Genomic DNA, 23,053 nt, shown 5'->3' with positions numbered 1-23,053 from the left:
TTCCGTATGATTACATGCACAGTGTTTGTATCGGTATAATGAAAAAAATTTTGATTTTTTGGACTGGTGGTATTAAAAAACATAATTTAGCTCTTCCAAAAAATATCTGTTTTAGATTCAAGATTAAATAATTTAGGACAACATATTCCCCACGAATTTCAGAGCTCCCAATGAGAACAGTAGAAAGCATCCAATTCATGATGCATCTCGTTTAAATGCCACAGAACTTCGACAAATTTTATTGTATACCGGAATGGTTATTTTTCATAAAGTAATAAGTGAAGAAGTGTATAACCATTTTTTGGAATTTTGAATCGCCATTAGAATTCTTTCCACCAATAATATCACTAGAGAATATAATGAGTTTGCCAAATCATTAATTTTGCACTTCGTTGCTTCTTATGCACAAATATATCAAAAATGTTTCATGTCACACAATATGCATAGTATACTGCATTTGTCTGATGATGTCAACAAATTTGGACCATTAAACTCATTTTCTGCTTTCCCATTTGAAAGTTACATGCAACCTCTTAAAAAAAAAATTAAAAGTGGTGTTAAGCCATTACAACAACTTGTACGACGCTATGCTGAGGAAAAAGTACTTTGGCATAATCAAAAATTGAAGCCTGAAAAGTGCAATAGTTCTATTAGTTATCAATGTAAAATTAAAAATCGCCCACTCACAGAAAACAGTTGTGATCCCCAATTTACTGGTTGGAAAATGACTAACTTTGTTTTAAAATTAAACAAAGCTGATAATTGTGTAAAAATGCAAAATAATGATATAGTACTTATGTCTTATAGAAAATATTGCTACATCAAAATGTGATAATAGTGTGGTAATAATTGGACGAAAGTTTAGTAAATTGACTAATTTTTTTGAGAAACCGTTGTTATCACATTTATTAAATATACACAGTACATCAAATCTAAGTCATCTTCAGTCTTGGAGTTAAACAGAATTAAAGAAAAAATGATGTGTCTCCCTTTGACTGATATCGATTCTTATGTTATATTGCCTTTATTGCATTTACAGTAAATTGTAATACATATTCTATAAATCTTAATTTTATTATAGATATAATATACATTCAATAAATAGGTAATAAGTGGTTGGCAAATAACATTAAGTGCTAATATAATTAATTATAAATTGTTAAGTAAATATATGTGTATATAGATCTTTAAAGTTTCACATAATAGCTCTTATTATGTGTACATCAAAATTTATATTGTTTATAAAATATATTACAAATTGTAGTTATAATATGTTTATATTAACAGTATTTGTATCTATAATTATTTTAATTTGGTTAAATCCTTACAAATTATCCTTTCTTTACAATAGAGTGCATACTTACATGAAGATCATAATATTATAATAGGTAATTATAATAATATATTAATATAACATACATAAGTATTAATAATGTGTAATAATGATAATAATTTGTATTTCTATCAACCATTCTAGCATTTAATAATATTTTATACATGGTTTGTAGCTACTTAATCTTTCAGAAGCATGATGTTTGTTTTGTATAATTATATTGATTCATAATTTAATGGAGCTTGTTTTTTTTTTATACATTTTATAGTTTACAATGAACCTTTAGTGAAATAGAGTTATTGGTAGCTATAATTTTCCTATTTATTATGGTATCAACATTTTGAAAATTAAGAACTCATAAATTTAAAAAACATATTTAAGTGGTTATAATATTTATTGAGTGTTAATGACTAACACATGAATAAAAATGTACTCTATATTAGGGTATTTAGTGACGATTAAGAAGTGAAAATAAAATATATTATATTACAGGACAAGGGTTCTTTCTTAGTACATTATACTATCTACTTACGTCTTAGACAATATAAAATATAAATGCGATATAATGTAATAAATTGTATTATGAAATTTCTTTAGGTCTTGGTATGTTGTAATTTTTACTATATCCAATGAAATTCAACATGTCCCTAATACATGGCTTCAAAGTGAAAATTTTTGTTGGTTTCCTAATTTAAAAAAAGATGGAAAGGAAATATTCTTTACTATACCACAAGTTTCCACCATTATAAAAAAACGTACAGAAATAAATTATGTAGATGGCACAAATTATGACATAAAGATTGTAGCAGGGCCATTTGGTAAGTGATATATACTAAAATGTATAGATTATTAGTTCATAATCTCAAGTTTATTTTTCAAATTTTTTTTAGAAAGAGAAAGTTAAGCAAAAAAAGTGGCAAAAGCTTGGTCAGAACGAGACTCTTCTGAGAGTTGTTTTGAAAACGAATCGCCAGTATAGCCAGTAACTAAAAAACGAAAAGAAACTGCAAAATGTTTACGCAAACTTGAAAACGATTTTTTGAAGTTGCCTGTACTACCAACATTGCCATTATGTAATATAATATGTTGTGTTATTGTTATGTTTTAACATGTTAATCGTTTAAAAATATCGTCTCAATAAAATACAAATATTTCCCAATTTTATATAGCTGCAAAAGGAACTACTGCGGTTGGGAGTCCTCTAATGTCATCTGATTTAATTTCAGTGTCACATGATGGCTCAAGTCCTATCTCTGAAAGTAATTGTAAGTGTAATAATTACACATACTTATTGGATACTATTATGTTAATAAAATAAAATATTTTTACCTACTTATTTATTTATATATATATATTTTCATTAAATAATCAATTTGTAAATTATTAATTTTAATCAATATTGTACTTAGGCCCTATAAGTAATTTTTCATACCATGAAAGTGCTGTATCATATAGTAGTCTAATTTCAAGCAGCATACTCGTCGAAAATTTAAATAACAGTAAGTTTCAACTGCATGTAATTTAATTTGCAATGTACAACTGCATTTAAATATATGTTTATTATTATTTGAGTTTTACTAACATTTAATGTGTTTCCTAATATTATAATATTGTAGCAAAAACATCAAGTAGTACTAAATTGGGATCTCTTCTATCTGAAACAATCACTCATGAATCATATTCTAAGTCTGAAAGTACTCCTAGAATAATGATTAAAAAGAGTAAGTCGTAGTATAATAATTACATAACATAAAATATTAATACTTTGTTATATAATTTTTTTTACATATTATAAATATAAATATATACATTTTTAATCTTTATCAATATTGTATTTATGTCCTATATTATTTACTTTTTCAGAACAAGAAAGTGCTGTATCACATAGTAATCTGACTTCAAGTAGCACACCCATCGACAATTTAAAAAAAAGTAATTTAAAACTGTAGAATGCTTTACAAATGTACACTGTACAACTGCATGTCAATGTACATTTGTTATTATTTAAATCAAGTGTTTTACTTAACTTTTAATATTTCCTAAAATGTTCTATTATAGCAACAACATCAAATACTGAGTTGGAACTTCTTCTGTCTGATAGAATCAATGAATCAAATCCTAACTCTGGAGGTACCTCTAATGTGATTCATAATGGTATGAAAAATATGTTTTATTATTAAATAATACTTCAATACTTAGTTAACATAATTTTATGTTGCAGACATTTTTAATAATATAAATATTATATTTTATGTAGTAAAAAAATTGGTATTCAATAACACAAAAAATTAAATTTCACTATTTATTTCTATAAATACTCTTAATATTTTTTTTATGTGACAAGTTTTCTCAATTTTAATATTAATAATTAAAAGTTGTTGACTTAAAATTCTAATAACAGTATTTTTTTTTTGTAAAAAGAACAAATATAAATCTTATTAATTTGTATTGCTAATTTATGTAGGTCCTAGTGGTCCTAATACAGATATTAGTCCACTTTTTGAAGCGAAATCAAATGCGGTGTATGACATGACCAACATGTCCGAAGATTGTTTGAAGACAAGTAAGTTTTTTCCATTAGTGATTACAATATTATGTATATTTTTTTAACCTATGAAAAGTAATAACATAATATTTTTCAGGTACTACAGAAGATGATGTTGGTAATCTTTTGACTGGTTCATTGATGTTGCTAGATGGTTCAACAAGTTTTCAAGAAATTAATTATACAGATAGTAATGTGTATGATAATTTTGATTCTACTCTTATTAATAACGAAAGTACGAAAGGATATTGTTCTTAGCAAAATATTTCTTATGATAACATTGTTAATTACTTATATATAGAAACAAACAATACAAATACTACTGATTCCGGTTTGATGGATTTGTCAAATTTCATTAGCAAAAATGGTTTGTAAAATATTTTAATATTTTTAAATTAAAAATTTATAATTGAGATGCGTGTTTTAGAAAACTGCTGTTGCCAAAACCTTTTACAAATCAAATCAATATTAGCTACTAATGAAAAAACATCTAAAGCAGTTCATAAACAAATTATGATACAGTTACATATGTTAAACAACTCTAACGTTAAGATAGTTAATGTTATGAAAAACATGGACCAAAAGCTTCAAGTCATAATGAAAGGAGATTCTAGGATGAGGCCATTAGCTCTGCCTATACCTGTATTACCAACAGCCTTGATAACTTTATTACCTGCAAAATGTATTGAAGTCCATATTGAGTCCATTCTATCGGTTGATATTGATGGCTTAAATAACCAGGAAGAATTGGTGAGCATTAATGCTGTTAACTATTAATATTATTTGTGTATAGGTACCTACTATTTTACAATAGTTATATTTTTTTAAGTACCTATGAAACATATAATAATAAATTAGCTAATATAATGTTTATGTACTTACTATAACACTAGATTAGAAAAATGTATAGTTTTAATTTTTCAATTTACAGAAATCTTACCTTTATATGAAGATTGGAAGTATGGATTCTATAAGCTCAGCTGCACGAGCAGCAATAAATGAATGTTTTAAGTATAATGTATTGGCTTTCTTCAGCTTTAGAGGAAAAACTAAGCGAAGTTTTTTAAAATTAAAATTGTGTACTGTTATTTATGGTGAATATTTATAGAAATAAAAAATTAAAATCAATTGTATGAGTAATTTATCTTAAATTTATTTGTTATAGAATCTCTGTCTAGTTTCCGTACTCATTCCAAAGATGAAGAAAAATTCAACCGAACCGTAGATAACTACATAAAACATTCCAAACAAAAAAATGAAGATCAAAATAATGAATAAATACATTTTTCCTATATAAATCTATACTTTGATTTTTACAGTTATATTATCATTAATAAAATGTTATCTTTAGCCAAAGACAATTATTGTAGTGATTGATGTTATCCCTAGCTATTACCCTCATGGTTAGGTTAATATACTAGTACATATAATGGTATTTTGTACAAATCTATTAAGTATATACACTGAACAAAAATACAAAATTAATATACATTTATAATTTACTTTAGTTTAACTTCTATTTTTATTAATTATAAATATAATTTGAATATTGTATTTTTTAATGCAATTATTACACTCATCTGCGGATTATTTATATAATTTTACATAGTTTTGACCCGTTATAAATTATAATAGTCTAACATAAAAATATTAAAAGGTAATGCGTAAACAGGAAATGATTTTTCGAGAGGTTTACCTATCTATTCCATAGTATTGTATTTTCGTATATAAATAGAATCATTTTAAGATAATTTATGATTTTGGAAGAGAGGGGTAATCATCTCTGAAGTACAGTTAATTGTTTAATAATCTAAACATTAAACAGTGTTAACACTGTCGGGACACCGAATAAAAACAATTTTAAAACTGAAAATTGAACCATCATTACACACTGTCCAAAAACGGTTTAAAAATTCATATTTCATGGTTATAAAACCGATATGAACACAATAATAACACTCTGTGCTACCCATGTAAAAAATCGGTATTCAAAATCGAAAAAACACTGTGCTTAGAACAGGATTTTAACGGTGTTTTGCATTTTTAATTACTAATGTTTAACACGGTGTGGGCACAGAAAATGCTACTCGGGTATGAAGTCCCTTTACTTTTCTATCGAACGCTCCAATTGTAGTTATCGATACTTCAAAACAGAACGATTCGGCTACAGCATCATCAGTAGATGTTCAATTGGAAATTGAAGCATCGGAATCTCTTACAGGTGTAACTGCTTATTGTTTATTAATTCATGATCGCATTGTTGAATATGTACCTTTACTAGAGAAGTAAGAAAACTAGTGTGAATAATATTAAAAAACTGATTTATTTAAAATACTTGATGTTAAATACTATTAAACAATTTAAAATAAATAAACAAAATGATAATAAAAAAAAAAATGTTTTTATTTATTTCAGAAATTTAAACGAAAATGATTCGTTTAACTAATAACTAATCATGTTTTATTTTCAGTGAAAGTAATAGGGAGAATTTTTATACTGTAAGAAGGACATTCCGCTTTAAACATTTTTCGTGTCCCTATAAAAATGGAGCCAAACGCCTCATGGTTTCCCTGAAACAACGTGGGGCGACTGGCTCCATTTTACAGCGGGAATTTCTTACACTGCAAGGGGACAATACCCCCTCAAACTTTTTTCATTTCCGCTGAAAAATGGAGCCAGACGCCCCATATTTATACTACTATTATTTGACCCATTATTTGCAATATCATCAAAACTTTCTTGAATCAACATACTTTCAAAATTATCTTGATTGTCTATTCCTAAACAACAAATGTATAGTTAATCTACCTATAATAGGTAAAAAAGCATATTATTTACTGTAGGGGTGACTTTTTACTTTTGTCCTCTCCTACAATACATAATGCATAAAAATATTAAAAGAATTCTTTTAATCGAATCATTAATTTCCCTGATGAAGATGGTGTAATATTAATGGGGGTCCACTAAATTCATGAATTTGAAAAATTAGAAAATCACTAATAGTAGTTCTATTAAAATCAACCTCAAAGGCTTCAAAATGTGAATGAAAGTTAACTATTTTAATTTGCTTAACTAATATGTGAATTTTAGCATTGGGGTCATTAAAAATTATTAATTCTAAAATTTCTATAAGCACATTTCTTCTAAAAATTTTTTTAAGTAATAACCTTTTTTATAAACAGTACCCAAAAATTCTATTTAATTATAACAAAAAAAAATTAATAATGATACAGCAAGAGTGCTACATATTATATCTACATTTAAGCTTCTTATTCTATGTTTTGGTTTTAATATGACTTCTTGAATATTGGGTTGTAATAGACTGTGGGCAAACTTATATTGATATTTTTTTCCTAAGGTAAGTGTGATATTTTACGAGATGATGTTGCACGAGCATACATTTTTATTTCTTTGTGTTTTCCTTCATACCTAAAACACCAATAATGCCTTGGTGACCTGAATTTTTAATAATTGTAGGATAATGTATTAAAAAATGGTGTTTAGGTTTTAATGTATCATTAAAGAGTCAAACATACATTGAATTGTGTTGACTAATTAATTGTTCAAGATACATAATTTTACTGTCACTAAAATTATACGAAAGAAGTATATCAATGATCTTAATGAGTGTTAAGTGAAAATTCCATACTTTATCATTTTCCAGTATTAAATATCCTATCATAATTGAAAAAAAATGTACAAACGTCACCATCTCCCTTGCTGACATCTTTAAATGAAATTTTTTCAAATGATTTTCTGTTAATTCGGGAAATATATTACCAACTTCAATTGGGCCATAATTAAAGTTTATTTTACGTTTATTTAAATTAGATAAAGAAATTAACTGTACTGTTTCAATATAATATTTAATAATATGACACATATCATAGTGACATATACCCTCAAAGACATCATGCATCACATCTATACAATAATTTTCAGTGACGTGGAAATTACTTATAGTGTTCAAAATTGAACTCTTGTAAATACCCGTCTCACTAAAATTCATTTTGGCCACATCTTCTGTATAATTTACAATATTATGCATGCATAAAACATTTTCTTCACAAAGCGAATTTGCCGAATACTTATGTATTTTACAAAACCGACAATAATAATTCGAAGAAAAGATTTGCTAAACTCAAGAACACTATTAAGACCCAAATTATCTCCTAGAACTATCCCAAGTATAAAATGTACATGGAATTTACCAAAATTAGTAAAAATGGTTAGTCCTTCTTTTTCAAGGTAATTAATTTCATCAATTAATTGTATTAGACATGGGTCATTTCCAAATTCCTTTAAATCGATCGATTTAATCAATGCAGCTAAAAATATATTTGAAAGCTTGGAATTATTTTTGAGAAGAGGAAAACTATAATAAATAGCAGCAATGGATTGAAAATTGGCATGTGATCCTAAAAGGTTGTTTATCTCAAAATCATCTATATATAAAAAATATGGTATAGCTACCCTATCTTTCCTTCATACTGAGATATTTTTTTCCCCCATAATTTGCCTTGTACAAAAATTTGATAGAGTTGTATTTATGTTTTAAAAATGTGAGAGTCGTTCATAAATAGTTTTAAAATTATTGCCATTTTCAAAAAATGTTTAAATTGATGTTTTAATAGTAAAAGAGCACCTCTAGTTACTCTTTCGTTGTAACAAATTTCACCACTATGATTTCTGGCACATATTTCATTATTTATGGTAATCTGATGAACAGTTGAAAATAATTTATTCTCCATTAACCAATTGTTTAAGTGATACTCTGTACTCTGTGCTACAGTAAGAAAAAGGATCTAATATCAATCTTTCTATTTCGTTAAAAGTTGATCGTAATGTTGGTTCATTAATATTTTTTTCGACAGTATTTCTAAGAATAAAAGCCAAAGGAGTTCAAATATTTTCTTTTATACCAGATTGGATGAAGCACACATCACTTTTATTAAAATTGTTGTTATTATACAAACTTACAATAAATTTAACAGTTGATTCATACACTAACTTAGTGGCATTTTCAAAGTTAAAAATATTTTGAATTTCTTTATTACTTCTAGGTTTTTCTACACTGCGGGGGATTTGAGGGTCATTATTGATATTATTTTCTATTGACATTAACACATCATTATTTTGTGCATTTTGCGAAATCGTGTTAAAAGTTATGTGCTTTCGTTTAAAATGTCGTTTAAACAAAGACAAGCAATCAAATGTTTGAGAGCAGTTATTTTCTAAGCATGTACCTATAAGTACTATCCGGTCTTAACATATGAATAATTTATAATGCAACACTAAAGCTTGCAAATTTTCAACAGCCATTTTAAAAATAAAACAAATCATTTTTACTTACCTTTTAATCTCGATTTTAGTTTATTATTGAAGATTGAAATTAATCGTCACAAAAAACAGCAAGTAACTTGAAAATTGTAATTCACACTAAACAGTAAACAGTAAACCGCAGTAAACAATTATAATGGTAACTTAACTCGTGCGACGAAACTTTAACTGAACGTTTAACGTATTAGATTCTTATCGATATAATATGAATTATTGTCAAAATCACAATAACAATTTTAATATTGTCAATTTAATAATAAATATAATTGATTTGATAAACTGCTTCTAAATATAAGTTATACATATTATATTATATAGTTTTCAATTAATCTAAATAATTTATTTATAATTATTCTTTAATTAAGCAAAAAAATTTAATTAGTTATAAGAATAACATATATTTTTTTCCTATCTTTCATTGGTTATAGGCGTTATAGTACAGTAAGTTTTCTTTACATGCTGCATGTTAGGTATAGTATATACTATATATTATACTAATTTCATCATCCAGAATTACATTTTAAATTTTATTGGTAATGTTTTACAATAATTTCTAACTTCCTACATAGTTTGCAGTTATATATAATAAAAATTGACCAATTTAAATTTAAGAATAACTTACCGCTTATGTCACCAAACTCAAAATTTGTAACCGGCATTGAGATGGTCTCATCTCCATAAATTTTGATAGGGTTAACAAGATTAAGAATTTGGTTCTCAATTGGAGTAAGTGTTTGTGATACTTGTGGCCCTCTTCCTGTACCACATACATGTCTGTTTACCATAGCTATTTTACTTCTAACCTTACTACGAGAATCTGTCAAGTCTTAAGATAAGATACACAATAAGAATAAGGAATAGTATTATTTTCTATAGTTAGATTTATGTATAAGTAATTTATAATTATATATTTAACTTAACTCTTCTCCATCAACTCCAATCCTTGACACAGCCAGAAATTGCATTTTAAGTGTCAGCGATTGCCATCTATCGGTTATGAGCATGTTTAAACTTTAAAGTACTTGTAAGCTTCTTAGAAATCAATTGCGAATCTTTTTTTAATAGTTCGATGAGTATCCCTTTTTAGGTATTCAAACAGTATATTTTTTGGAGTCTTCCATTTAAAAAACCAAATTATTGCACCAACTTTATAGACTTGTTGGTTGTACTTGTAAGTTTTAACTTTATTTAAAAGTAAGTATAAGTCTATATGATCCAAACTTACAAAATTATAGAATTATGAAAACATTAGAAACCAATATCCATACTGTACTAGTAACTACGAAAACGAAAAGTGGCGCGTTGATAGATGATTACTTACAATCATGATACCACCATACCGGAAGTGTTATCATAATTATTATTATTATTATAATGACACTTTTAGTAACATAGATAATAAAGATATGGATAGGCCATGCCAATGTTAAATATATTTGAGGCCGCGTGCCTGGAGGGGAAGGCAATCGAGGCGTTTTTATAATGATAGTCGATACTCGATATAGGTATACTTGTTTGGCCTCAACTGGACCCCTTAAATACCGCTGATAAGACTGATATGTCCTATCCATATCTTTATTATCTATGGTGAGTAACCACCTTGGTTCATGTGCAAAATATTTCGGGTGTGTCAAAATAATTTCGTTTCACAATTATATGTCGTGTGTAGTTCAAGAATAGTCATTTTAGATGTCGTACGACATATCAGTGTGGAAAATGTCTCACGAATGATTTTCCTGACGAGATTCAAGAATCGACCCCCTGATTTACATTATTACGCTCATCCCGTTGTTTGCTATGACAGCTAGCAATATCGCGTCCTACCTTATTGCAATAGCTACAAATTATTGGTGTTAAATTATTATTATTATTATTTCATCACATAGTCTGTACACTTAATCTACTACTACTGCAATCGCAAGCGATATGGTTAGTTCTGCCACAAATATAGGTAGCATCCGGAATTATTTTGCTGTCTCTGATTAGGTTACATATTGACCATTATTATTACGCGGATAATTATTATTTTCATTTACGACCAAAATTGTTGGAATTATTGCGATTGACATAATTATAATTATTCGGATTTTGTCTGTTCGGTCCGCGGTTGAAATTTTGCTTATAACCAAATTTTTGTCCATTTGGATTATTTCTCTGGTAGTTATTTGACCAACGATTTCCGTTAAAATTTTTATTTCCTTTCTGATTCGTTCTATTCTCGTTACTCCGTAAATATTTATTAAATCTAAATTCTATCTCTAACTGCCTAGCCATTTGCATTGTCAGTTCTAACGTTTCTGGATTTCTAGCCCGTAATATTGTTTGCAAATGCAAATCCATTTTAAACCCGTTTATATAATTGCTAAAGACTAATCCATTTAAGTTTGTCTTAAAATCTTTGCCTCTTCTGGTGTTTAATTTGCTTAAGTTGCGTTACATAAATTACAATATATTGTTCTAAGCGAACTGTATAAGTTAATACGTCTTCGTCATTTTCATACGTACGGAATTTAATTCTATCTGTAGTGTTTGTGGCGACAATTGTTGCTCAAATGCCTAACCAAAAAACCTAACCTTGTTTTCTCTATACCTCATTATTTTTTCTTTATCTTTATTCATAAATTTATTTTTATACTCATTTATTATAAATTAAATTAATAATATTTTATTTCATAAAATATAATAAATTTTTGTTTTATTATTATTATTCATGCAAACTCTTAACTAATTTACTCAATTATTAATTAAATTAATATATTAACTTTATATTTATCATATTATCTTTATTATAAAATCTTCCTGTATTCTTTTTATTTATTAAATTTCCCTAATTATTTTTCTTAAAATTCTTATTTACATAAATGTAGGACTTTATTCTCTTTATAATTCACAATTTACTTTTTATTATTTATAATTATGGCCTATGGGTATATTATCATTAATAACTAATACGCACATAATTATGTAAACCAATCCAGGGGCGTATACAAGGGGCAATCGTCACCCCCCCGGTCATTGTTGAATGTGTTTCATGTATAGGTGTTTACATATTTTATTATAATATTATACTAAAAAATTAAAAATACAGTGCATATTTTTTTCTTAATGGAAACGGAATAAATGGATAATGGTTATCAAAAACCTGTTATCAATTAAGAATGAAAATAAGACTGATTAAAATCAAAAGATTAGAGATATCGTGGCTATAATCACATATATATACAATAATTATTATTGTTGTTGTATCTAAGGCAGTGTGTCTATAATAATATTAATTGTGATCGTCTATAACTTACAAGATTATATTATTATTTTTTTTTTTTAATGGTCCGCACTCTGCAACCTTATTAGACATTAGTATAATACTATAATCAAATTTATTTTAGTTCATGTACGGTACTGTAGCAGCATTTGGCGTTTATTGCTATGGATTCTATGAAGCGGAAACAGCCTTCTCTCTTGAATTGTTTTCCGAACAAAAAAATATCGTCAACAGAGGTAAGTGATTTAAATGAGCCAGTAGATATTTCCCAAACAGCAATACCACAACTCAATGTAATTTGTGATGATAATAAATAAAATAATACAACATCAAATTTAGTTTTCGATAATGATATTGGTAATTTTATTGGTAAAAAACTTGACGACTACACAAAATTTAGACGGCTGGAAAACTCTTGGAAACCACCGAAAAACTTTGAGTATCCATTCTCCATTCACAAAAAAAAAGGAAAAGAGGAAAAACGTTTTTAAGAAATAACCATTTTGACCAATATCCGTGACTGATATATTTTTTATCAAAATCTGGCTATTTCTGCAAATATTGTACACTTTTTTTAACTCACAATAAAGGTGGAAAACAAAATACTGAAGAATTGAAAAAGCTTGTAACATGACCACTCAGTCTATATTCAAAATTACTTGGTAAGGATGGATATTTAGAAAAACATAATGATAACCATTACCATCAGGATGCAATTTTAAAATCAAGTGACTTTTTAAAAACTTACAACTCACCTATTAAGCAGGTTAATAATATTCTAAACAGTGAACGTTTAAGACAAGTTCAAGAAAACAGAAACCGGTTAAACCTACAATAAATCTATAATTTTTTTGGGACTCCAAAATATACCTTTCAGAGGTCACCGTGACTCAGGACAAATAATATTTCAAGATACTGAAGACTCTAAACATTAACTGATCCAACTTATTCTATTGTGAAGAATGAAGGTAATTTTTGCGAACTTTTGAAATACCGTGTTATGTCTGGAGATACAAAATTGAAAAATGACTTGCTTAATTTTAATTCAAAAGCTAGTTATATATCTCAAATCATCCAAGAAGATATGATTAAATGTTGTAAGGAAGAAATACTGTCGTTCATATTAGATGAAGTAAATACAAATCAATTTTACAGTATTATCTTTGATGAAACAACCGATGTGCTCATATATCACAAATGAGTTTAACATTAAGGTACATTGATAAGAAAAATAACATTTATGAACGTTTCGTTGGTTTTATCAATTGCCATGATACATTTAATAAAAACCAGACTGTCATTTCAAATAATGATTTATCAGATACATTGATTGATGACCATTTATCTAAAGAACCCAAGCTAACAGGTGAATTCATTATTTATTTAATTGTAATATTTTAATTAAAATCTAATTTACCTTGATTTTTTCAGGAAATTTACTTGGAAATATAGTAGTATCAGAGTTAAGGTTAGGTTAGGTCATTTAACCTTAAAAACTGTATAGGAATTGACATGGATGGTTGTTCTGTAATGACGTCAGAGTTAAGAGGAGCTGTACAAGAAGTCCAGGAGAGCTGTCCAAATGCTATGTACAGCCCTTGCACTAATCACGATCTAAACCAGTGCTTCCTAACTTTTTTGAGACTGTCTACGCATGCAGTCAATTCAATGTTTTTTGAATTCCCGCCATATGCGGGTAGTATATGTTTTCTTATATGTTATCATTTTCGTGTGCACGTAACGGTGCGTTCCACAGTTCAGCCTTCGTCGGTGCCAGCTGTGGAATCATTATCAATGTTTTCATATTTTATTCGGTTATGTTCAAAACTTTAAGTTTTTCGTTTAGTCATGCTTTCAGTGTCACAAAGTGTCTAGTTTTTCCATTGTTTATTGTTTAGTGTGGTGACACTGAAAGACCGTTCTTTTGAGTTTTTTCGTTTTCTCTCGTCCGTTACATGTAAAGTCACTTCACTTCATTTTTTTCCACTGTCCACACAGCTCGTCTTTTTCGTGTTCAACAACACTAGCTTTCATGTTCTGCTTGCAGTCGTCCCAAACCACGTTGTTGTGAATTTGTGAATCATCGTCTGGTAATTATCGTTCTCTGCAATTTTATTGCCACCATTAATTTGTTTTCCCCAGTTTAAGGTGGTCAAAATTACCAGCGACTTTTTTAGTGATTCAACGTGTTTTGGTGTACCTCGTTGCTCGTGGGGACAGTAGTGTACGCTAAAGATCCTGTCCCGGCTGCATTCAGTGTTCTTTGTTGTGAAGTCTTCGTTAACAGTTGTCGGCACACATTCGCACGTACGCAGGGTCAATTTTGTTCTTGTATTGTAATTTAGTTTGACTCAAATACAGGCCCTGATGCGGTAGCGTAGGTGTAAAACCAGGTGTGTGTCTCAACTGTTATGTGAGTATTGGTCGACCAACTATTTGTGTGTAAGACCGACGGGTCTTACATTATTTAATAAATATACTTTTGTAGCCATACAGGCAGATTTTAATATCATATAACATTTATTGAATTTATATTATTATTATATTGTTATTATTTTCAATTATACAGTCCACTACTACTACTACTACTACTATTATTATTATCCTACATCAAGTTGCGCCCAAGCTGTTTCACCTTTTTGTGAGCACTTTATGCGTCAACAGAGACTATTACCCATAAGTCAGGTTAGATATTAACTAATACCCCTCCAACCCAAAAAAGTTGAGTAATAAAAAAAAATATATATTATGATTATAATTATAATTTATTTTAATTTTTCAAACAGAGAAAACAAGAGTTTTTATTACAACTAATGAATAACGGTAATGAATATTAATGAGACGGTTGATATTGCTTTTTTCTAAGAATTTGTTTAATATTTGGTTCAGTTTCGGCCAATGCACATCTTAGGTCGTGTTCCAAGTTTAATCGGTTTCTTGCTTTTGTTTTCATTGTTACCATTGTTGAAAATCCACTTTCACACCTGTACGTTTTTGAAATAGGGATCAGTATTTTCAAGGCTTTTTCTGATAATAATGGATACTCGCCACCAATTTTTCGCCAAAATGTTGCTAGTTATATGTTTTCAAAATCTATTTTCTATGTGTTGTCTTCACGAAGTCCTAAAAATTGTAATTTGGTTTCAATTTTAGTATCTGGAAATACATTTTCGTCCACTGAAAAGGGTCTTGCACCCAAACATTTACTTGACGATTTTTTAAATCTGGAAAATATTTACCGATTGAATCTATTATTGATAATAAGTGAAGAGCTATTTGGTCTGTGAATGAACATTTTTCATTTCTTTCGTCAAGCACCATTGTTAGTTCTGGGAACATTGAAATGTCCTCAACTTCAATTCTGCGTTGGTAAAGTTGCAATTTACGAAGAAAACTGGCAACCTTATCTTGAGCAGTTAAAATATTCGTCATATTTCCTTGCAAACTGAGATTTAGTGTATTTATTTCTCCGAAGAAATTCGCAAGATATGCCAGTTTAGAAATAAATACATTATCTGTTATTTGAGCGTGAAACTCTCTTTCTCCTTACCTTCCCTGAATTTTTCCTTTCCAGAAACAAAGCAATTTCTTCTCGGAGCTCAAGCACTCGGTGCAACACCTTGTTGCGTGCCAGTATCAGGTTTGAATCCAAATGGTTAATTTGAATGAAAGTTAAACTTAATAACGAAATATGTCTTTATTGCATATAAATAAATACATGTAACAAACAAAATAAGTGGCTGAGTGTCGTGAAAGTGCTCAGTTGTTGATAGCTTTGGTCAGTGGGGTACAAATAGGGGGGGGGGTTCGGGATAAATCCCCCCCAGGGCCAAACAAAAAAAATACAAAATGTCTTGAGGAATGTCATCATGTATATAAAATTAAGGATTTTGTAAGTTTTAATGGAATCACAAAAATATTAATTTTTCGTCCGAGTAGGTAGAGATACAAATAAATGTAATTATTTACATAAAAACTATTTTGTGTGTGTAGATATTAAATATGTTTATCATTATTAGTAAATTGTCTCTGTGCTGCGCCCGACGCCCGTGTGTGTGTGTCTATTTTTGTAATGGCATACCCGCATGGCGCATACGGCCTCATCGAAATATTATTATAATTTATACTTTATCCCTTATCTTTTGTTTATTAATATATATATCTTTTTATAATAATATACATGATTGTCCAAACGTCCGATGTTCAGTGTCGTAATACTCGTAATCTAATTGTTCAGTTTACTCATGACAGTGTTTAGTGTACAGTCGTGACTCGTATTTCAAATTATATCAATCAAATATACTATCTGCATTCTGCAATACTGCAATAGTTATCTAAAAGATTAAGGTAAGTAAATTTTTATGATTTAATTTTTTTATACCTAGTCTTAAATATTCTTAATGCATTAATTTTTTTATTGGTGAATTAGACGACATAATGTAACCAATATACAAATACGTAGGTAAACCGTAAACGTATTAACAGTGTTCTAAATACTTATACGTAAAACTGTAAAAGTGTTTTAGTCAGTCAGGCACTTCTTTCCCATTGGGCACTTTGGGCACATGCCCAGGGCCCCACAATCGATGGGCCCCCCTATCTCCGGCCAGATCACCAACCGATAATCGATATATCTTAACGATAAATAAACTTATTTAGAAAAAAATCAAAGAATAATCGCTAATAGTTATAATAATAAGAAATAATTGATGTTTAGTAGTATTCTATTTTATTTTTTAGTTATCGATAACAATAGGAGCGCGTGTGTGCTATGATGAGGGGGGCCCACACCGCCGCACAGTCGCGTCGATCGTAATATCGTATAGACCAAGTTTGTCAGATAATATTATTATAATTTTGTTATATTATTTTTTATTCTATCTAGTCTACTCTGGAACGCCACGATAAACATGCCTAATCTGATATTATTTTATATTATTATTATATGATTATTTTAAAAACATAATATATTAATATACGGTATACAGTCCTCATTCGAGAAGCGTTTATTTATTTTATAATTTTAGCGAGCCAACAACAATAATACAATTGATGCGGGTCAGTCGTCCGACTGCACACTCAATTTATATATATATATTTACAAAAAATCAGACGCAGGATACGTCTAGTCGGGTACAAGTCATAAGGGCCCCATTATACCATTGCCCAGGGCCTAGAATAGGTTAAAGGCGGCCCTGGTTTTAGTATCTGAGTATTGATCTGGTACCTATGCCGTATGCAAATACTTTTTTTCTTAATATTTAAATGGTTAATGAGACATAGTAAGTTTTATGGTTGTACCTTATTACTTAGGTACCTAATTATTACATTTATTAATATATTTTTTTTAAAAATGGATTATATTTTATTTTTGTATATATTATCGTTTTTTTAAATACTGACATTATGATTTATTTTTTTATTTTTAAAACTTTCAGTAAATATACAGTGGTTATGGCCGAAAAAAACAGCCCAAAATTAATTTTTTTTTTTCAAAACCTCTGCCGGGTACATCATCGCCACATCTATCTTCTTCAGAAACTCATACACCAGATTTCCCATCAACCACGCTATTATCCTCACCAGATCCGATCACAGAGCCTACTTTAAAGGATACTGAAATTGCTGACATTTTTGATATTGTGTGTTATACAAATAAATTGTTGTCACAAAATTAAAAGGCAGATATTTTAAACAAAATATGGAAACCTGATTTAAATTATAATTTTTCTATTAAAACATCAGTTGTTGGTAAGAAACAAAAAATTGTGAAATTAAAATTTCAATTTAAATGGTTTTTAAATTTCCCTTGGTTAGCGTATTCAATAAGTGAGAACGGAGCATATTGCAAATATTGTGTGGCATTTGCTAAAAACGAAGCAGGCGTTAATAATCAAAAATTGGGAGCATTGGTGTTGAAAAATACGATAATTGGAGGCATGCCCTAGAAGATTTTAAATATCATTCAAATTTAGATTTTCACAAAAAATGTATGTTAGATGCAGACCATTTTTTGAACATGTTAAAAAATCCAAGTATGTCAATCGATAAAATTATTGATACTGAAAAATCTAAACAAGTGTTACAAAATCGAAAAAGTATAATGCTGATAATTGAAGCAATTATCCTATGTGGTCGTTAAAATCTAGCACTAAGGGGACACCGCGATTCTGGAAAGATTGAAATAAACTCTTCAAACAATGAGGGTAACTTTAGAGAAATTTTACGTTATCGTGCCAAGGGTGATATTGAAATGCAAGCCTATTTGGAAGGTCCTGAAAAAATGAAATATATTAGTCATCGAAGCCAAAATGACATGATTAATGCTTGTAATAAGGTTTTATTAAATAAAGTGGTTTCTAAAGTCAACGTGGCAAAATGCTTTTCAATTCTTGCTGACGAAACTGCTGACATTTCAGGAATTGAGCAAGTATCTTTATGCGTTAGATATATTGAACTGAATACATTGACTCTTACTGAAGAATTTTTGCAATTTGTTCCAACATCTGATATGACGGGAAAGGGAATAGCCAATTTAATGTTAGAAAGTCTTAAGCAATTTGGAGTTGATACAAAATATTTACGTGGACAAGGTTATGATGGGCAGCAGCGATGTCAGGAAAATATAACGGTGTCCAAGCTCACATAAGAGAAATATATCCAAACGCCATTTATGTGCATTGCTCTGCTCACTCGCTAAATTTGGCTGTTTCCAAATCTTGTAGTGTTCCAGAAATTCGTGATTGTTTGGGAATAATTGGGCAAATTCGTGATTTTTTTATCTTTCCAAAAAGAAAATTCATCTTAACATCAAAAATTGATAGCTCTTCACTATCTGAAACAAAAAAAAAACGCTAAAAAGAAGCTGTGAGACTCGATGGATTGAGCGATATCATGCAGTTCATGACTTCTTGGAACTCTACGAATTTGTTCAAGAAGCGTTAGAAAATATTTCCATGCGGAATGACAACGATACATCAGACAAGGCAAGACGTCTAAGAATCTGTATATTTAATGTAGAATTTATTTTGAGTTTGATAATTTTAAACAAAGGATTTGCTTTAGGCTTGGCTTTATCGAAGTGTCTTCAAACAACAAGTATTGATCTTAAAGAAGCCATGGCCTTAGCTAAAAACACAAAACAAGAACTAGAAGAGATTCGAATAAATGCTGATACTTATTTTAGGGAAATTTTTGAACAAGTAAAACTAATGACTGCACAATTTGATATTGAAATTAAGATTCCGAGGACAGCAAAACGACAGACCAACAGATGTAACATTGAAGTGGATAACGCGGAAACATATTACCGAATATCAATATTTATCCCGTATCTAGATAAATACATCATTAAGTTGGAAAACAGATTTACAAATCACCACACTACATTGTCAAGTTTCCATTCTTTATTTAAAGAAATTGGGTATGATGAAGATTTTATTATTCTTACAAGGCAGTATAGTGAAGATCTGGAGGACGTTGGAAATCGTGAAGAGGTATTTAAAAATGAATTTAAACTTTGGCAAAGAAAACTCCAAAATTTACAGGAACTGGCTAAGTTAAAAAATGCAATGTATGCTCTTTCTGTATGTAACAGAGTAATGTTTCCAAACGTGTTCAAACTTTTGCAAATATTAGCAACTCTTCCGGTGTCGTCTGCTTCAAATGAAAGATCATTTTCTACCCTCAAGCGAATTAAAACTTATTTGAGGAACTCCACATCTGAGGTATATATATCTTCATATGATAAAAGTATTAGACATTAATAACTGTTGAAATATACAATTTATATTAGTACTTAATTCAAATCTAATAAAACTTACTTTTTTAAAACAGGGAAGACTTAACGGCTTAACTATGCTATCCATAAATCGTCATTACCAAATAACCGCAGACGAAGTTCTTATTGAATTATCAAACAAGAAACGACGTTTGGAATTTTTGTTGTAGTATAATATTCAATATGTCTATTTTTTAAGTTGTTTTACATTTTTTAATAAAAGTATTATTACAAAAATAAGTGTGAACTCTTTTAACAACAATGGTCTTTGTCTTTGATAAAATATATTGCATTGGGTGGAGCACTCTGATAAACATGTATAAATAATATTATTTAATCCCCCCCCCCCCATAAGACAATTGAATGTACGCCACTGGCTTTGGTACATCTGCCGTTGCTGGTCTTCGGGCTCCCTTATATATTGTGGTGCGTCTCTTGTTTACGTCGAGTTGCCCGCCTTCTGGGTGAAACCAGGTGTCCTTGTAGTTGTTGTTGCAAATTGGACACGAATTTGAGAATGTGCAATAACATCTCAAATGCATCATTAGTGCACTATAATTATTGGTGCGCTTACTATCCCGACACGTGTCATGGTCATAGTAGCATCCGCATTACCCTCGATACGAGGCATGGTCATATTAACTTAGCCTTGATATCTCGTAGATATCTTACAGATATCTCATAGCCCATAACACCTCCCCACAAAAAAAAAGGTTTTTGTCTGCAAGACAGAAATCTTTACAATTTTTTCTTAAATGCACTCAGTTACACTTACCATTTCAGTTTTACATTGGTAACTTAATAATAATGTTAGTTATATCAAATTTAAATCAATTAAGAATTCAATATAAAGTATGTAAGTATAGTATATATTTTTAATATATTATTATTATTTTTAATATTTAAATCTACTTCACCTTGATTAATACAATTAAAATAATAAAATAAATTTGTGAATAATTAATTAACATTACACACGAATGTTACGTTCTACCCACATACCAAATTAAATAACTGAATAACTAAACTTAATCATAGGATATAATAGTATTATATTTTAAAATGCTTTATTAAATTTTCGTACCGTTGCTTCTGTAACACATGATTGAATCTACACTTTGTATATTCCACATCCAATCTTAGGTCATGTGTATACGTAGTCTTATGTTTTTTATTACATATTCTGTCATGCGTTTCTACGAAGTTAAACAATCTTCCTATTTTATCGAATTTTCCTATATATATTTCGAAGATAATCTCCCTATTGCTTAATTTTTCAAACTGAATAAAAAAATTCTTATTAAAATATTAATAATAATTTTAATATTTGTCATAACATGTAATGTTCAACATTGGATAATCTAAATTCAACCTTTGTAGAATAGTTTTATCCGAATATCCATTCCATACTACTATTATATTATTTTCCTTATTCCCTTGTCTGATATAATGATCGATATACTCTCTCGTTAAGTTATTCCGCGTTGAATTTAAACTTTGTTTTAATTGATCTAAACACGCATCCCGTAACTCTGTTTTGCACACAAATATTTTCTTAATCTCTTTAACTGCTACTTGCAACTCTTTCTCTATCATGGGTCTAGCTTTTTCGTCTATTGGTAGCAATAAAGATCTACCTTCTAACTTACTAACCTCAAATTTTTCCAAGCTATTTGACATAGCACCAGAGACTAACTACTATCTACTAACTAACTACTAACTACTAACTACTATACTCGTTCTTTTTACCATTGAAAATTCAAAGTCCATGATTATGAATTTATGTGGGATTTGGGGTGACCGATCAACAGTAAAATAAATATAATATAGCACGTATAATCGTTCTTGTTCGAACTCTTTATTATTACACACTTATTATAATATTACACACTTTGTAATATAACACAATTATTAAATAAAACAAACAATACAGCGTCGTAGCACACACACACTAGCTCAACAACGACTAACTGACCCCAGTACTCCACTCTTCTCCCACACACTCCACACGCCAGGGCGACATCTAATGCTGCAATCCCACATTTATGTGTTTCTTTTCTGAATAATATAAACAATTCAATATTAGTTAATTATATCCTATGTTACATTTTTATACATATATGTATTTATTGATTATTGTATTATACTTATTTTTATATTATTTGTTATTATTTATTATTATTTTTTTTACAAATAATAATAAATTATAATATTAACGTGGTGATGGTGGTGCACTAAATGGTACTTCATCATATATTTCTGAAGCAAAATTTCCCCTTCTTACATTTCGTATTTGTGATCTATAATTAGCCAATCTTCTTGGTATATCAATCACTTGGCGATTGCTAACGTATCTACATTTTATAGTATGTATATAGCTATTATTAATATTATAATAGATGTATAGCCAAAATGATTGTAACATACAAAAGATTTGAATGTATGAACTGGTGTTTTTGACTTTGTTCTCTAATAACTTCTTCGTCTATCATTTGCTGAATCTCATCAAGTGACCTTGACACACTGTGTAGATCTGTTAATTGTATATTTGATATATTATTCCATACATCACTCACTTTATATTTATGTATATGTTCAGGTATTTTATTAAATATATTCTGTATTTTAGTATTAGGTACAAAATCTTTATAATTTGTACTTTAAATATCCTCTATAGGAGTCAACACTGCGTCACGTGTGAATACTTGACAATTTATGTCTAATATAGTTATTGCACCTGAAACCTTAACTTCTTGAACGAACGATTCGGGTAAATCTGTGCAACTTATTGTT

General features: G+C 28.9%; 2 protein-coding genes and 2 pseudogenes across 2 annotated transcripts; 2 read left to right on the top strand and 2 right to left on the bottom strand.

The window, feature by feature from the left end:
- Window positions 1-439: 439 nt before the first annotated feature.
- Window positions 440-5,156, top strand: LOC126550690 (uncharacterized; annotated as a pseudogene).
- Window positions 5,157-7,281: 2,125 nt separating this feature from the next.
- On the bottom strand, window positions 7,282-14,514 carry LOC126550689 (uncharacterized; annotated as a pseudogene).
- A 799-nt stretch (window positions 14,515-15,313) lies between these two features.
- On the bottom strand, window positions 15,314-15,912 carry LOC126550688 (protein FAM200A-like). The gene is made up of 2 exons (XM_050202656.1): window positions 15,720-15,912; window positions 15,314-15,552 (listed from the first exon to the last, which is right to left on the bottom strand). The coding sequence occupies exons 1-2, from the start codon at window positions 15,910-15,912 to the stop codon at window positions 15,314-15,316; spliced, it is 432 nt and encodes a 143-aa protein (XP_050058613.1).
- Window positions 15,913-19,374: 3,462 nt separating this feature from the next.
- LOC126550686 (52 kDa repressor of the inhibitor of the protein kinase-like) lies at window positions 19,375-20,430 on the top strand. Its single transcript, XM_050202653.1, has 3 exons — window positions 19,375-19,420; window positions 19,534-20,207; window positions 20,317-20,430. Exons 1-3 carry the CDS (start codon window positions 19,375-19,377, stop codon window positions 20,428-20,430), a joined length of 834 nt encoding a protein of 277 aa, XP_050058610.1.
- The last annotated feature ends 2,623 nt before the right edge of the window (window positions 20,431-23,053 follow it).

The sequence above is a fragment of the Aphis gossypii genome, chromosome 3 (genome assembly GCF_020184175.1).
Source record: "Aphis gossypii isolate Hap1 chromosome 3, ASM2018417v2, whole genome shotgun sequence".
Taxonomy (NCBI): Eukaryota; Metazoa; Arthropoda; class Insecta; order Hemiptera; family Aphididae; genus Aphis; species Aphis gossypii.
The sequence above is the reverse complement of the archived record's forward strand: the minus strand, read 5'-3'. Positions and strand labels throughout refer to the sequence as shown.

Bases quoted from the DNA above. Each gene is read 5' to 3' on its own strand.
- LOC126550688 (XM_050202656.1), bottom strand. From the start codon at position 15,912: ATGACGAATATTTTAACTGCTCAAGATAAGGTTGCCAGTTTTCTTCGT. The intron at 15,553-15,719 runs GTAAATATTTTC...ACATATAACTAG, and splicing joins ATCAATAATAGATTCAATCG to CAACATTTTGGCGAAAAATT.
- LOC126550686 (XM_050202653.1), top strand. From the start codon at position 19,375: ATGCAGTTCATGACTTCTTGGAACTCTACGAATTTGTTCAAGAAGC. The intron at 19,421-19,533 runs GTTAGAAAATAT...TTTTAAACAAAG, and splicing joins TACGAATTTGTTCAAGAAGC to GATTTGCTTTAGGCTTGGCT. The intron at 20,208-20,316 runs GTATATATATCT...TTTTTAAAACAG, and splicing joins TGAGGAACTCCACATCTGAG to GGAAGACTTAACGGCTTAAC.